Genomic DNA, 16,721 nt, shown 5'->3' on the forward strand with positions numbered 1-16,721 from the left:
GTTTCATTTTTAGTACGTAGCACAGCGCTAGTGGTGTAGTTCCCTCCAGACATCTGTCACTCCTGGGCACTTGCAGTGATGGCGGAGGACGAGACTAACGTCGATGATGAAGTTGGTTCTGGTGATACCAACACTAAGTTTGGTCTTGGGGTCCGTGGTAGAAAGGGGGCGTTAAAGAAGAAAAATGTGTATAATGTCAAAGGGCACAAGTTTATACCACGATTCTTTAAACAACCAACCTTTTGCAGCCATTGTAAAGATTTTATTTGGTAAGTAAAAATATTTGTGTACTTACATTTAAAATAACTAAAATTTTATTGTAATATTTGTTGGAGATAATTACATTATCACTAATAGTTTCTGGTTTATTGCACTTAGAAATAGTTCATAGTTTAAACGATTTGTTTGCCGAACGGCAACAATTGTGTACATTGCCTTATCAGTAGTGTTTGATAGCTGTTTGAAGTTGCAGTAAGAATATCAGCAATTTTTTCTCGTAAATTTGTGCTTAGATTGTCTTCAAATTCATTTATTTATGTAATAATCTTAATAATCAGTATATTTTCAATTATGTAAGGTATTTAGTCGCTTAACTTAAAAAAGTAAAGGTTTTTGATACAGAAAAAAGAGGATAACAACCTCCTTGTTCTCTAAGAGTATCAACTGCATTTCCGAAGAACTCACAATGCTATATTTTTTGAAAAAATGTATACTTAAATTGCTAATCATAATCTTTAATTTTATTATGAATTAATGCAATGTTTCGTTTTAAAATTGTTGAACACGTTTAGTTGGTATACAAAATAGTTTAAAAATTTATCAAGCATTTAAACTAATATTTGGATTATGTTGAAAAATAGGTTCAAGCAAATTATGTAATTATTTATTGATTTTCAGTTTTTGGTTTAAAAATTAGGCATTCATAATTAAACTGTTCATTACGATTTGACCAACAATAAGCAGGTTAAATTTTTGTTTCACTTTATTGCTACTGTATTTTTATCAGCTTTAAACAAGGTATTTGGGTTTATTTGGAACACAAGTACCTTGTTTTAAATAATAAAGTCCATTAAATGAAGAATCGCCCCTTGCCCATGGAATTTACAATGTGGGTCATTCGGATCAAATTTTACATATTTGTTTTCTCCTATTTTTCATAAATTGCCGCAAGTATGAAAAAAATCATTTTAGATTTGGTTCTTTTTTTCTCTAAAATTGATTGTTTTTGTAAATCATCCTAGGACAGGGGTCGGCAACCTATTTCAAGTAAAGAGCCATTTCTCCTTAAATAATTTTAATAAATCTTACCAAGAGCCGCAAGGTTGATAATGTAAAAAAAACTCTGTGGATTATTTGTATTCACAAATTATTATTTTATGATATTCAATAACATTTAAATGTTTTATATATTTATTTTCACATATTGCAAAGTAAATTAACAAATAAATAACTAAACCTGTGTTTAAATGAAAAGTCGGCAGTTTCATATAATTACGTACTTTATTTTAATATAATTCCATTCAATTTCGAACCTATCACATTTAAAATTATTTTTTAAAAAATACCTTTAAGAAATGGTATTTTCATTCGTTTCAATAAAATTAAAATATAAAATATATTTTGGGCAGGCTGAAGAGCCACACAATTTGGATAAAAGAGCCGAATGTGGCTCGCGAGCCGCGGGTTGCCGACCCCTGTCCTAGGAGATTTTCTTAGTCTCCGTACATTTCTTCTTTATAGAGATTTTATTGTAACTATTTCTTTGAATTTTTGGCCCTGGAATAGCAAAAGAATGATTAATAAATAGTCTTTTTGTTTTTACTATTATGTATATTTTTTTAATTGGAGGCACTTTAAAGTCTGCGGTCAATTGGGTTGGAAGCTTTTTCGATATACATCCGGCCTCCGCACAATTTTCTTCCGTTTTCTAAATCGACTATGTCCAGCACCAGATAGTGAGCTGCAAGGAGCTCTGCAGCTAAATTCCAACACGGGATCTTCGCTATCCCAGACGCTGAGTAATTTTTGTAGTCTTTAGTGAAGTTAGATTTCCTTGCTTTCAAACAATAGAATTGCTTTTAATTTTTCTCTTATTGTATTATTCTTGCCTAGTTGTTTGGGTTGAAAAGTATAACGGGTGTTGGTACCATTAAATTTTAAATTTCCTGTTAGTGAAGTAGAATAAATATTAGTAAGACCTACACTTTATTTAGACTATTGGGGGTTGTTTTTTAAAATTCAAATCTCATCAAAATCTCTTGTTTAATAAGACAGAGATCTCCTGATGGATTGTTGATATTGATGGTGATTAGCTCTAGATTTTCGTATGTAAGATCAAAGCTACTAAAAAACGGGGGCTGTTTCGCCTTATTGGTCGGAAAACTTATTGCCTTGTTCACAGTAGAGTAGCGTAGACATTCTATCTGAGTAGACGAGACCGAGATGGCCTTCCAATTGTTGTAAAACTTCTTCTTAAGGACAATTCATCTAAATAACAGACGGTGTAAATTGCTTTTCAGTTTTCTAGCAGAAATACCTGAGAAACTATCTTTGGGAAATGGGGCATACATTTTACTTCCAGGTTTTTTTTTGGTTTTTCTTCAATTTCCTCTTAAACTCTATTGAGAAAAGACTGAGATTTTCTATAAATCGGAGCTAAATCTCTTCATCAATTTTTATCATACATAAGCTGGTAGAACTATAGTAATTACTTTCATTTTCCACACAAAATGTTAGCACTCGTGTCGCACAATTAGTTTCTAAAAAGCAATAGTACCCTTTATCAGAACGGAAGAACAAATTTACTGGCCGGAAACGTAAAAGCAATTAAGTTGATTCATATAAAACGATGACGTGATGCGCTTTAAATCTTTTTCGTAGAGTTCCGCTGGCACATTGTACACTTCTCAGACAAGTAACGGAACATGAACAGGGTACTGCGCATGCATAGAAGCTGTGACAATACATATTGCACAATGTATGTGCAGAAAAATGGCTGAGATTGGTCAATTTATGTCCTGTTCATACGTTTTAGCCGAACATGTTTAGGGTAGACTCAACCTTGTTGCCACAAATGAACAAATTAACTATTGGCTGGTTTCGTCAGTTTCAACTAGTGAATTTAGCGAGCCGTAACTATTGGTTTTGCGTTTTTTTACTTGTTTGTATCCTACATTGAATAGTTTGCTGGTAAAAACGATTGTATTGAAAATTAGCCTGCAATTTTTGTTAAATTTGTTGTTCTATATCTATACCAATTACTATCCAAGTACGATATCTCAGACTACATCTCGACAAACGACTAACATGGAACCCACACACGAGACTCAAACGAATTGACCTCAATCTAAGGCATAAAATGTTGGATAGACTACTCGACAAACGTTCAAAAATGACCCTGACGAACAGAAGAAAACTACTCGTATATACCTCTCTACTTGCCCCAATACGGACGTACGGAATACAGTTCTACATCAGCGGCGAAAAATTCGAACATCAACCAGCTCAAACCTTACAGTCTAAAATACTGAGAGAACAATAGTTAACGCTCCCTTCTACATCTCCAATCATGCAGTACACTCTGATGTAAATATTCCTCTCATTCCTGAAATAGCCCCAATCTCGATACACAGAACTCCACTCAAATCTACACAGTCATTACAACCCTCTGATCCACAACATGTCTACTACAACACTTCCTTCAAATCCACATCGCAAACTAAAGCGGCGGTAGCCACGCGATCATTTCAACATATAACGCCAATCTCCTAGGATGGTTGCTGCGTAAGCTTGCCAACCTGGCGAACTAACGGCTTCCATCACTGGATGGTCGTCGATCATTCTATTCATGTCTCTGGGTGCACATGGATGTGCGCATGTATAATGTATTTGCGCTATCCTTATCTCCCATTTCTTCTGCTTATTGTAACTGGCTCTAGTTGCAAAATAAATAAGTAAACACAAAATTTGTTGTGTTTAGAACATGAAATTATATTTTATACCACAATTGTAGAGGTACAATTGTTTACAACCTCTAGGCAGCCAAATATAACCTACATATTTAGAACCTCTTTCGAATCATAGAATCATTGAAGTTGGCAAACATTTTCTTGTCTTTCGCTGTAAGGTTTTTAAACGAAGTTGGCCCATATCAAAAAGTATCTGAACCATTTCTGACTACCATAATCCTTCTTCCTCTTTAAGAAGTCTTTCTCCCTAGAGCCACCTTTGACAAGGGCAGTCATAAAATATGTCTCTTGTATCCACGTATCTAGAATGTTTGGGCAATTGAAAAACGATTTCAAGACTAAAATGGAGTTTAAGATAAAAGTGCAGTGCCTCCCTTCCCTCGATGTTAACTTCTTTTAGCTATATTTTCTCACTACACATATCTGTAGAACTATTTTGCCCGTGGATGGTTTAAAATCTTAAAATAAATCGCTTAGATCAAACTTTTGTGCGACGTTACTACTGAAAACAGAAGTTTATTGTTTATTCGGTTACATGCGTGATGAAATTCTATTTATTGTGACGTTAACCTGAACAACAAGATCAAGGTTTCACAGCCTGGTCTTCAACGTCGTTATACTTCTTGTTGATGTGTAACGTCTCAGATACTATGTTACTTTTCACTCATCTCTAGTTTCTTTATTCAGAAGGAATTCATTCAGTTCTACTATTTATGCAATAATAAAGGCTAATCTTTCGGCTCTTTTCGGAAGTTGTCGGATCACAATGAAGTTGTTTGGATCACACTGAATTTGAATCAGTTTGAACTGTAAAAAACTTTAATTTATGTACTCTGTTCATTCAGTAAACTGGTTTAGTAATTTCAAAAACCGTTCTTTATGAACAAAACGTTTGCTATAATTCTCTAATAAGTTGAAAAATATTTAGTTTTCTTTGCTAAATAATATTTTTTACGGAAATTTCTGTAGAATGACGCATTTCCTACCATGTTCTGACGACCTGCATTTGATAACCACTTTCTAGATAAGTCGGATACTCGGAAATAAAATTGAAGATATTTCCCAGCCTACCGAGATAAAAACAATGTACATTTGCTATTAAAAAATAAAATAAAACAGTCTGACGTTGCCATATTTAAGTTCTAAATTTAACATTTTTGTTTAAAACATTGAAACATCGCACTAAATTTTAATGATTTTATTGTTAAATACGTTAATCTAAGGTTTGATTAGAGCATGGTGCGTATTCAATAATATCACCCTTCGGATGAAACTGGTTTCATTCCTAATTCGCAATTTGGAATGTCGCTTAAATTTTCAAAATGTTTCTAATAAAGGTAATAGATCTCTTCGTTTTTCTAGAGTGAATACTAAGTAAAATCAAAATTATTGGATCTTTTTTTTTTTTTTGAAAAAAAGGAAGTCTAAAAGAAAAACAGGAAGTGACACTTCTAGTCGACTGCATCTCTTCAGCTAAGGAATTTCTGTTTAAATCTTTTAATTTTTATCAGTGTTTTAAAAGTAATGAGGTCGTAAATGGGCAGTTAGAGGTAGTCCAGGTTCCTCAACCTCTTCTTCCAAAAATTGTACTTCTTCTTCTTCTTCTTCTTAACTGGCGCTACAACTCATGCAGAGTCTTGGCCTCCTCAAGACGTGCCCGCCAGGCGTCTCTTTGCTGCGCAGCCTCCCTCCAGTTTCGGAATCCTAACATAGATGCAGCATCCTTTGCCATACTATCCTCCCAGCGCAGCTTTGGCCTGCCTACCCTCCTCCTGGATCCTTGCATGTTTCCTTCCAGCACTTTCTTAGGAATCTCATCTTCACTCATCAAAAAAAAAAAAAAAAAAAAAATTGTACTTAATAACTTTAAAAGGTTTATATATCATGATTTGCCAACCCTATAAAAATGATTTGCCCTTATAAGCCTATTTAGATTTTGTTTGCACTAACGGGTCAGCCCCGATTATGAAAGGAACTTAGTCAAAGAGTGCACATTGTTCTCCGTCTACCCTTTTTTTCACCTTCAAAGATATTACCAGAAGAATCGTATTAACTGGAAAATGTGGGATTATCGTACATTACGAGGATAATAGTAATCCGAAATATATTCCTAGGCCATTCTACGAACCTGTATAGAGAGTTTGTTTAACTTACCTCCTAGAAGATAAGAAATTTCTGGACCGAATGTTGCGTAAAAGATCCTTTTATATAAGTGGTGCTTATACTTACAACAGGGAACCATAGAATGGTAAGGTCGCAGTTGAATAAATTGTATACAGAAACGAGTCCGGAAATTTGACCCAGGAACTGCTTAAAGTAAGCAGTAAAGTTCTAGTCAGTACGAAAACCTACTTCCGGTTTCAACTCATCATAAAACTTACTACTTACTTACTAGAGGAAGAGAAACAGTAAGAGAAAGTTACAGACAAACGTGAGAATTATTTAATTCTATGTAAATAAGATTTAAAGAAGGTAAAAAAGAAATCCTTTGTTCCTATCACGATGGCAAGACTTCCCCCAGATCCAAACTTTGGAACGGTTCGAAACATTACAGGAGGATAAACTTACCGTCATGGCACCCTCGATGCGGGTCTCATCCGAAGTCTTCTGCACCCAACTTCACCCAGCTTTCTTGATCTAATAACATGAACTACAGTTTTATACTTTTTATTTTGCTATTACTCTTCATGAATTTTAAATTCTTTTAAATCATAACTAATCAATTTATTGCTTTCTATTGATATGTCCTTGCGTTGTTATTATTGTTAATTTTTTTGTGTGTAAATTCGTTTATTTTTTGAAACCACTCTATAAATAAAACCTTCTTTTTGTTTTAAAAGTAATTGTAACTATATATTTAAAGAGAATTCTGCCAGAGATAAATTGTTCAATTTAATAGTGTTATTAGTGGTCGGAGAAATGAAGTTCATTAACCAGTTAAGCGTGGAATTTAGTTAAAAAAAAAAAAAAAAAAACCTACAGTGTGCGGAATTAAAATCAGGCAATGACGTGTATACACGTGTCAAACGCAGGGCAAAACAACTAAAAGTTTTCAATAGTCGTAATAGTCACTGCAAGCGACTTTTTCTGCAATCTTTGGGGAGGCTTGAGATTACAGAGCATTCTGTGCTCATTCAAAATCTTGCACCGTCTTCACGTATGCATTGCTCCTAGTTAACTAGGGACTAGGGACTAGAGCTTTTACAAGGAAGAGAAGAGCTTTGGAATTCTGTGCAAAATGAAATCATGCTCGTACTGAGAGGTCTGAATCTCTATCTAAGAGGTAAAAACGGGCATTGCACAAGGGTTGAGAGCTTCTATTTGTGTGCGTAATTCCCCAATCTCTAATGCGGTGACCAAGCTTGTACCAACCACTTATCATTTGGCTAACTCCCTCCAACTCCCTCCGCATAAAATACTTGGCAGTTCTGTTGGTAAGATAAAGGAAACATCCCACCAAATAATATTCTTACTGTATTTGATTAAAATTTCGAATTTTTATAGTTAATGGCAATTTTATATCTTTCACAACACGTCGAACGCACCGAAATAGAGATTTGGTTTGACGTGTATACACGTCAAACACGATTAACTGGTTAATAGGTTTGAAAAATGAAATATAGTTTAAAATGAAGAATTATATGGACGTTTTAATTAACTAGAAAATTTGAAATTTGCAGTTGGAGTGCATAATATATGTTATAATTGTCAACTTATTGATCTAAGTGAGTAAATTCGCGTTTTTAATTTTTTAAGTTATTCGAAATTCAAGCCAGCAAATGAACGTTACAGATGGATTATACAGACTTTTTAATATTAATTTCAAAATGGAAGAATATTTTTTGCGTGACTTAATAATTATAGGTGTATGTGCGTGTAACTTTAGATCAATAATTTAAATTATTTATAATGGATTAAAGTTGAACTTGGCTGTGGCATTAAATATTTTTTTAGTTAAAATAAAACTAGCTTTGTAACCTCTTAACTTTTGGCTTCATTAATGATTGGCATCTACGAACCGCAGCGGCTTCGTTTGTATTATATCTTCTTTCTACTATAAGTGTAAGTTAAAACTCCTGTATGTGGTTTTCATGAACGTTGCTCCATTTTGGGATAGGTATTCTGAAATTGTACAAGAATACGCTCCTCTGGCTACCGTTAGAGTGTCAAATCTAAACGTAGAAGACGCACTGAACCAAATTGTTACTTTCTACGCTAATAAAACGATCTCCAAATTTTTTTTTTTGGAACCAGACGGTTAGTTAGTACGGTTACCATTAAATTTTGCTGAATTTCGTTGGCAAATTTAATTTAAAAGCTAATTACTGGGCCTCATTGTATAGAACGGTAAACATTGTAGAAACGGAAGCTGTTCTGAGACTTTTTTTTAAGTCTACACAGTGTGTACAGCCAATCTAGCTTAACGTGCTTATTTCTGGTCAGTTTTAGCTAGCCACAACCCATTTTTTGGGGGGGGGGGTCTCTGCCCGAATAATGTGGCCTTAATTAAAAATATTGCTTGTAAAAGCCGAGTTGAAATTTCTCCTGTGGCTTTTCTTAATTAACTTTAAGTCTTCAAAGACAAAAATTTTTGTTATCAACTCGGTTCTAAGGGTGCAAAAAAAAAATATATATAACGTTACAAATATGTGGAATTCAATTATAGGAGTGAAACAATAAAAGTTCGTCTAAGAGGCGATCTTCATTGGCTTCACGTCTGAATCCTCTAGGTACCTCCTCTGCTTCTGGTAACTCTTCTTTCACCTTTATCTTTTTTTTTTTACTTTTTAATCCTTTATCATTACAGAGAAAAAGCCATTTCTAGCCCGACTATTTCGTACAAAATGGTGGTCATCACTCACTCACATAGTTAGAAATAGTGAGAGAGATGAATTCTATAAAAACCACTTTTTTTCGTCTTCGGGAGACACCTCAAAACGTATTCCACCAATCAAAATCGTGAAACCTTTTAAGAATTTTGTAATTTCCTCTTTCGTTCCAGTCAAAAATCTCAAATTGCTATCGCAAAACTTCCTGCTGCAAGGAGTAAGCTAAAACAAAACATGTTTATTCCAGTTTTAACTTAAAATATCTTCTTTTTTTTTATCTATTCCTTAATTTAGATCGGTACTAAAAATAGAAATCATTGTGATTATAATCTATACGATAAAATCTTTGTTAAATTAATAGTCTGTTAGATTGTTACGTCAGGTGTGGCTGATTGACGCAACAGTGCGATGTTGTGTATATATTAGTTTGTATATCTTCTGTTGTTTTTATCACCAAAATAATAATATAAAATAAATCTTTTAAAACAATCAAACATTTATGAAATAGTATATTTCGTTTCACTACCATTATCCCGAAAATATTGTGTTACATCCTGTTGTTTACATCTAAACTTCTTTTTTTTCGAGAAGCTAAATTTGCATTTTCGTAACTGGGAGGGTTATAGAGTACTTATTTATTCTGGATTTGGCCAGGAAACCATTTAAGCGAGAAGTTCTTTGGCTTGAAAAAGATTTCTAATCCAAGGAGTGTCTATAAAGTCAGACTTATGCAGTAAAGAGAGTCCATATAAAAAATAAACTTAAATAAATAAAATCCGCTATTTCTGTATCGACGAACTTTAAAAAGTATTTCCCAGTGATAACTTGATTTCAAAAATTTCACCCAATCACTTTAACAGTAAGTAACAGTAAGCGAAAGTAATAGAATATAAAAATAGAAACAATAAAAGCTAACCCTGTAATCTTAGCTGCAATAATTGTATTGTTCCTAATTTGGAATAGATATATGAATGACGTGTGTAGTATCGCGCGACCTTTCATATTATTTGAATTGCCGCCATTGCTTGTTGGCATGCCAACGGTTAATTTCTCTTTTTTGCTCTTTTTACCATTTTATTTCTATTTAACAAAAACATTTATTATTTCCAACCGTTCAACTTGAAAGAAATGTATGATATATTTATGTAACTAAATACAATGCTAAGGCTTAACTACTATTTTCACGTAAATTAACTGCTCCCATAGTTAGCCGCCAAAAAAAGAAATGACCCCCACTACTGGCTGTATGTTTGTATATTTGTTGCATGTTTTGTATATAACAAAAAACAACACAAAACGAAGGTATTTCTAAAAATATAGTTTTCTTCACGCACATAACTCTTATTAGAGTTTACATCCAGTAAATGAGATCATAATTTAGTTATGCACAGATTGTAGGCTGCATCCGAGGACCCAGCGCCACAATCGGGAAGGCATGCTGAGAGGGGCCAGCCAATGCTGGAACTCTCTAGAGGTTGAAAGGAAGTTTAGGAAATAGGTAAAAGGTCAACGTCGTTTCAGGCGTCGTGGAGGGCTGTCGGGTTGAGCTGTTGTGGATAAGGCTTGTGCTGTGGGATTAGGATGTATGGTTAGGCTATTATGGAAATTAAGGTAGTGAGAATGGATTAGGTCATTGACAAAAGGGGATATTGAGGTCTGTGTGGAGGGTTAAATTGGATACATAATAAGGAGAGCGTTGTGACGATATGCCGAAGGACTTTAGATTGAAAGGATTGGATTCTTTGAATGTTGGAAGGTTTCGCAGAGCCTCACAGCTCAGCTCCGTAGGTTCCTGATGGGTCTTAGTAGTGTCTTGTATAGAGTCAGTTTGTTCTGTACGTTCATGGTTGATCTCCGCCCTAGCAGTCTTCGTAGTTGTCCGTATCGTCTATTGAGTTCTTGTCTTTTCAGTCTAGTGTGCGGGTTCCATGTAAGTCGACTGTCTAAATACAGTCCTAGGTAGCGTACTTGAGTGGAGGTCGGTATTTCTCTGTTGCGTATGAGTAGTGGGGGGGCAAGTTTGTCTACGTAAGGTGAATGTTATTTGTTGGCATTTGTCTTCGTTTAGTCTAATTTTCCATTTTTTGCACCAAGCGGAAATGAGATCAAGGTGTTCTTGGATATATGTGGAGGCTTCAGATGGATTGGGATTTGAGGATAATATTGCGCTATCGTCTGCATAGGTTGTAATTAAGGTATGTGGGTGCGTGGGGATGTCAGCAGTGTACACTAGATATAGGACTGGGCCAAGGATGCTTCCTTGCGGGATTTAGGTAATAAATTCTAATCCATATTAAATTTTAATGCTGTTTTAATAAATCCATGGCGAGCTATAGATTTGCATTTAGGTCAAGTGATGCATTTCATTTCTTGATTAAAGTTTAAATTTTTTTAAAAATCTATTTATTTATTTATTTGCATCTGTACAAAATATAAATCTAGCCAAAGTGTAGTACAAAGTAACATTTGATTGTGCCACAGAGCTGGCTCAGTGCCACAACCAGGATGACGGGATGAGAGAAACCAGCCAGCGCTGGAACTCTCTAGGAACTCTATTGAGGTTTAGGAAGCAATGAGGTCACCGTGGCCAATGCCGTTTTAAACGACGTGGAGGATTGTCAGGATGGGACGATGTGGATAGTGATTGAGCCAGAGGATTTGTGGGTGATCACAGAGAGTTTGCTGTGGAAATTTCAGGAATCGGGGGTGTGGATTAATTCATTTACATACGGAATATTGAGATCATGATGGAGGGTGCGGTTGGAGACCATAGAATGGTGCGTTAACTATTCGGCGGAGGACTTTAGACTGTGGAAAGATTGGATAGGTTGTGGATGTTGAATGGTTTGGCGGAGCCCCCACAATTCTGCTCCATATGTCCCATATTGGTCGTAATAGTGTTTTGTAAAGTGTAAGTTTGTTTTGTACGTTCATGGAGGATTTTAGTCCAAGGAGTCTCCTTAGTAGTCCGTAACGTCTGTTCAGTTCTTGTTTTTTTAAGTCTTGCGAGAGGGTTCCAGGTTAGACGGCTGTCTAGGTAGAGCCCTGTGTGGAAGTCGGTAGGTCAGTATTGTTAATAGTTAGTGGAGTGCAGGTCTGTCTTCGTAATATGAATGTCACCTGTATACATTTGGTAGTGTTAAGTTTAATCCTCCATGTTCGGCACCAAGCTTCTATGAGCTCAAGGTGTTCTTGGACTAAGTTAGAGACTTGAAGAGGATCAGGGTGGGAAGATTGTATGGCGGTGTCCATCGGCGTAGGTTGTGATTAGGGTTTGGGGATGGGTAGGGATGTCAGCAGTATAGATGGTGTATAGGATCGGTCCAAGTATGGCACGCCGACCGTGTATTGCATGAAGATCAGAGACCTCTCCACCGCATCTCACTCTGAAACAGCGATCGGTAAGGTAGGATTGCAGGAGTAGGTAAAAAGGAGTGGGGAGGAATTTTTTAAGTTTAAATAGTAATCCTGGGTGCCAAACTCTGTCGAAAGCCTGGGCCACGTCGGTTTAAAGTAGAATTTTCCACCTGTACCCATGGGTACACCCGGTTAATCCCTCTTTGTGGGTTCAGTCAAATAGTGAACTCTTCTAGGCATCAGTGACAGCTGTTATTTCTTCTTTCTATAAATTTCTATGTCCTCTTAATTCTGTACAGGAAATGAGTAATGAATAATCTGATGGGGGCATATTTAGTGATTATTCCAAGTTCGAATTCCATAGGCTACACAAAGTCTTTGTTTATAGGAAAATTTTTAGCAAATCAAGTAAATTTTGAACCAGGAAACCAGGAACCCAATTGGATAGCCGGACGTTAGGTTCTACCTGTGCAAAAAAAAAAAAAAAATAAACGATTACTCTTAAGTTTCCCTAATGGGAAGGAAAGTTTGCAATCATGGTTATCCGTTTTAAGGTTACGTAAGTCCAAAAAAAATTAGTGATTTTCAGAAAATGTTGTGTTTTCAAAATATCTCAAACTAAAAATGAAACTCATAGGAAGATAAAAATTTTACGTTTCTTTTTGAAGCCACCAGGTGATACCGACTGTGATGTAGCGTTTAAAATTCTTCAATTGAAATGTAACACTTTAAATATATATAATATATACTGTAAATTAATCAAATAGTAATTACTGGGCAAACATTTAAGCTAAAATACTCGAACGTCTTTAAAATGTTTATTTATACAGCAGCACCCATGTTTGGAGTGGATGACAATCTCAAATAGCCTACAGCCGGTTGTATGTATAATTGAGAATATTGATCACATTTTGAAGCCTTTAATCAACAGTTTGAGTATCACAATTTCCACACTATAACGAAATGATGAACGAGGTTATTGATTTGGATGTTCAGATTACCCATTGTTGTCGCTTAACAGTTTGCTAATGCATTTACCATATTTAGATAAACGTCAATTCTTGTGTCAACGTTAATATTGTCTGATTCTGATGTGCATGACTTTTGACTAACGAGTTAACTGTTAATGGGAAAATTATTTGATTAACAAAGGATAAATAACTTTTGGGTAGAAAAAATTATTATTGTATTTCCCCAATTTTCCCTTTTTTTTAACCCCTAAGAGAAAATATTACGGACGTGATAAATTTTCTACATTGAGTTAGGTACGAGGTGTGGCTATTAAATAACGAGACTATCACTAAAAAACATTTTATTTTAAATTTACACATATTTAGTTATTATTACCTTCAATATACACCACTGCCCTATCCCTACAACGCTCCATGCGAATTTACCATTGTTCGAAACAGTGCTGGAAGTCTTTTTCTGTGAGCACCTGCATGACGCGTGCCGCTTTTTCTTTCACACAGCTTCAACGGACTGAAATCGTGTTCCTTTTAATGCAGATTTGACTTTGGGGAACGGATAAAAGTCACATGGGGCCAGGTCAGGCGAATAAGGCGTATGACCTAAAACTGGGATGTTGTTTTTGGCTAGAAACGACTTGACAGACAATGCATTGTGAGCCGGCGCGTTGTCTTGATGGAGAACCCATGACTTGTCCTTCCACAAAATCGGGTCGTTTCTTCCTTACTCTTTCACGGAGTTGAGCAAGCACCTCACGGTAGTAATGTTGATTAATTATAATCGATATTTTCATCCGTTTTGGACGTGGAAGGGCGACCCGGGCGGTCATCATCTCCGACGTCTTCTCAGCCATCTTGGAAGCGCTTGAACCACTCAAAAACTGTGCGCACGTGATAAACATTCATCGCCATAAACTTCTTTTAATAAAAGATAAGTTTCAGTAGCAGTTTTACTCAGTTTCATGTGAAATTTCACGACAATGTGTTGCTCTACTACATGTGTAGTATCATGTTTTCGGCAAAATGAAACGTAACACCTCTTTACACAAACGACGGTTCCGGTCAGACAGATTTCTCTACAAAAAAACGTGGGACGCTACAATCGAAAGAGAAGGCTTTACGCTGCACAGCTGTCTGTCGTTAGGATTTGGCGCATGCCATAGTTCTGTAGCAGCATCAGTCTCGTTATTTAATAGCCACAGCTCGTATGAGATACTTTTTCATGGAGAATATTTTGTCCATGGGGAGCTATGACGTCATTTTTCCATATTAGTAATTTTTTATTGCAGTGCGTATGTGTAATATTAAAGTGAACCATCCTTTAAGATCATATTCTAAATTATAATTATATTTAGTACGAAAATTCTTGCAAATGATAGTCATGTGAGTGTACACACAGTTTTTCTCCTAATTTATTGTTGTTAACTAATTAACTGTAATTGAAATACTGTCTGATTTGGCCAGCCTCCATATAATTCAAGAAAACAGGTGTACATGTGGATGATCTAAACGCATAGACTCTATCCCAGCTCCGTGATTTAGTCATCTGTCTGGGTAACTTTCTAATTTAATAATCGAATACTATAATCATAAATAAAATTGAAGCCTTTCTCTATTTAATGTTTTTTTTTTTAAATAATCGATTTCTAAGAAGTTAAAATTACCCATCTGTTAGAAATGTCTGACTAATGAACACTATTTTTATTGGCTCTTTCCTCGTCGTTTAATAGATTCTAAATGTTAAATAATAGTTTTGGATCAATTAGTTTGATTAAGTTATTGTAGTATACCATAACTGTTAAAAACATAGATAAAATACAGTAAAATTAAAACAAAAAATAAATGGCTAAAATACAATAAAATTTACTAATAAATGTTTAAGGAAATAATGGTATTTATTAAATGCTAAACTAACATGTTTCAATTTACATAAAAGAAAAATAAAAATAACTTCTATTCAATTGCTCTAATGTAAACAAACAGTTCTAAACCACACCATAATCCGGGGAATAACCTTTCTGTTTGTTATATAATAAGTATATTGCTGTAACAGATCCTCTAATAGGTTATTAGGTTGGTATTACTGAGATATCAAGTCGGCTATGTGTGGAGTACATCCTTAGTGTTCGTCCATCTTGAAATTTATTTTCATGAATGTGGTTTTTTTGGTTTTGATTTCATAATTAATTAGTTTGTATGCATTTAAATTGTATTATTTGATTTATTTCGGATTTCTTATTTATATTATGTGGATGTGGAGATAAATGTTAATTGTTGGACAAAGTAAATTGATGTCTTAAAGTGATAAAATCTCGAAAAAGTGTATAGGATGTTCAGTGTTTTCTACTTTTAATTTGTTTCGTTTTGTTTTGACCTATTTACATTATGCAAGGTAAGAAATTTGTAAAATACTGTTTAATTATTGATATTGTTTAAATGTCTATTCTATTTTTGCAATTTTAATTAATTTACTGGGCTGTTGAAGCCAAGATCAAATTCAGTTATGTTTCAAGTTATTGCTTTTTATTCGCCATTATTACGTTGAATATTCCATGGTTGAAGCTATACTTATTGTTTTTTCTTTTAGTAATCGATTATTCGCCCATATTTCGTTAAATATTAAATTAAAATAATTTCTTTTTTTTTTAATTGATGGATTCAAGAGTTTTGAATTTCACATTTTAGCCGCTAGGGTGTGTTCAAGTGTAGCCTATAAAATTTCATTTTCTTGCTATTTCCTATCAGGAAGTTTTTTTAATAAAAAATTTTAAAAACCGGAAGAAATAGTTTTGAGATGTATTCAATAAAATGAGTATACCATTTAAACGAATCTCCAAAATATAAATATCTATTTAATTAGGAACATTTATTTCAAATAGAATACTAGTTTGCAGGGATCTACTAGCCCTCAGTACTAGATCAGTTATTAACATAGTAATATTAAATATCAACTATATTAAGGGATGTTAATAATATTCCTAAAAATACAAACTGTGGAGAAAATCGCTTGATCCAAATATTTATTCTGAAAATAGGGTTCTAGGTATAGGATTTACCTTTGACCCCCTGATAAGTGGGAGATTTGCGATTGTGTCAGATATCCAAAATGGAATTTCTCGTGTTTTTTGGGTGGTGCAGACAACACGAAGGATTTCTGTGCATGTTCAGTGTATGTGTGTCCCAATCCAGCATTACCAGTATACTTTGCTTGATGGTTCATCTTATCTAACTACCATTTTTTTCTGTCTTCCCATTGGGGCAACAGCCGCTAGTTTCTTGACTTTATGAGTTAGCCGATGTTTTTCCATTCCATTTTCGCAGCAGAACCATCTCCGCCTATGCTTTTTCGAGTAAATTAAAGCAGTAATTGTATTATTAACATCACTCTGTTTGTAGTGTTTCTTGTACGATCTCACCAGGACTTCTCTTCAATTTTTTTTTTTTCTTGGTAAAGTCTCTGCAACATGAAGATGACTAGCAATTTCCTTCCTTTAATAACTATGATACGCTTCCATAGTTGAGAACGGGTATGAAAACATGTTAGTCTTTTCATGTTTCTTTCCTTGGCCACTGCTCACTTAATGAGATATTTCCTGTTC

At 34.7% G+C, this 16,721-nt stretch overlaps 1 protein-coding gene across 7 annotated transcripts in view; it reads left to right on the top strand.

Annotated features, from left to right (window-relative positions):
- The first annotated feature begins 32 nt into the window (after positions 1-32).
- The window catches only part of Pkc53E (Protein C kinase 53E), a 235,514-nt gene continuing 218,825 nt past the window's right edge, over positions 33-16,721 (top strand). For 3 of the 7 annotated variants that reach the window (XM_074128830.1, XM_074128832.1, XM_074128835.1), the window contains exon 1: positions 34-269. In XM_074128830.1, coding sequence (XP_073984931.1) covers positions 79-269 — 191 coding nt within the window. In that variant the 5' untranslated portion in view covers positions 34-78. Of the gene's footprint in view, positions 270-16,721 lie in introns of all 7 variants that reach the window. The other 4 variants (XM_074128834.1, XM_074128833.1, XM_074128831.1 and 1 more) reach the window with 3 other exon arrangements.

This window comes from Rhodnius prolixus, unplaced genomic scaffold, assembly GCF_049639745.1.
Source record: "Rhodnius prolixus isolate KJV_2025 unplaced genomic scaffold, Rpr scaffold_9, whole genome shotgun sequence".
Taxonomy (NCBI): Eukaryota; Metazoa; Arthropoda; class Insecta; order Hemiptera; family Reduviidae; genus Rhodnius; species Rhodnius prolixus.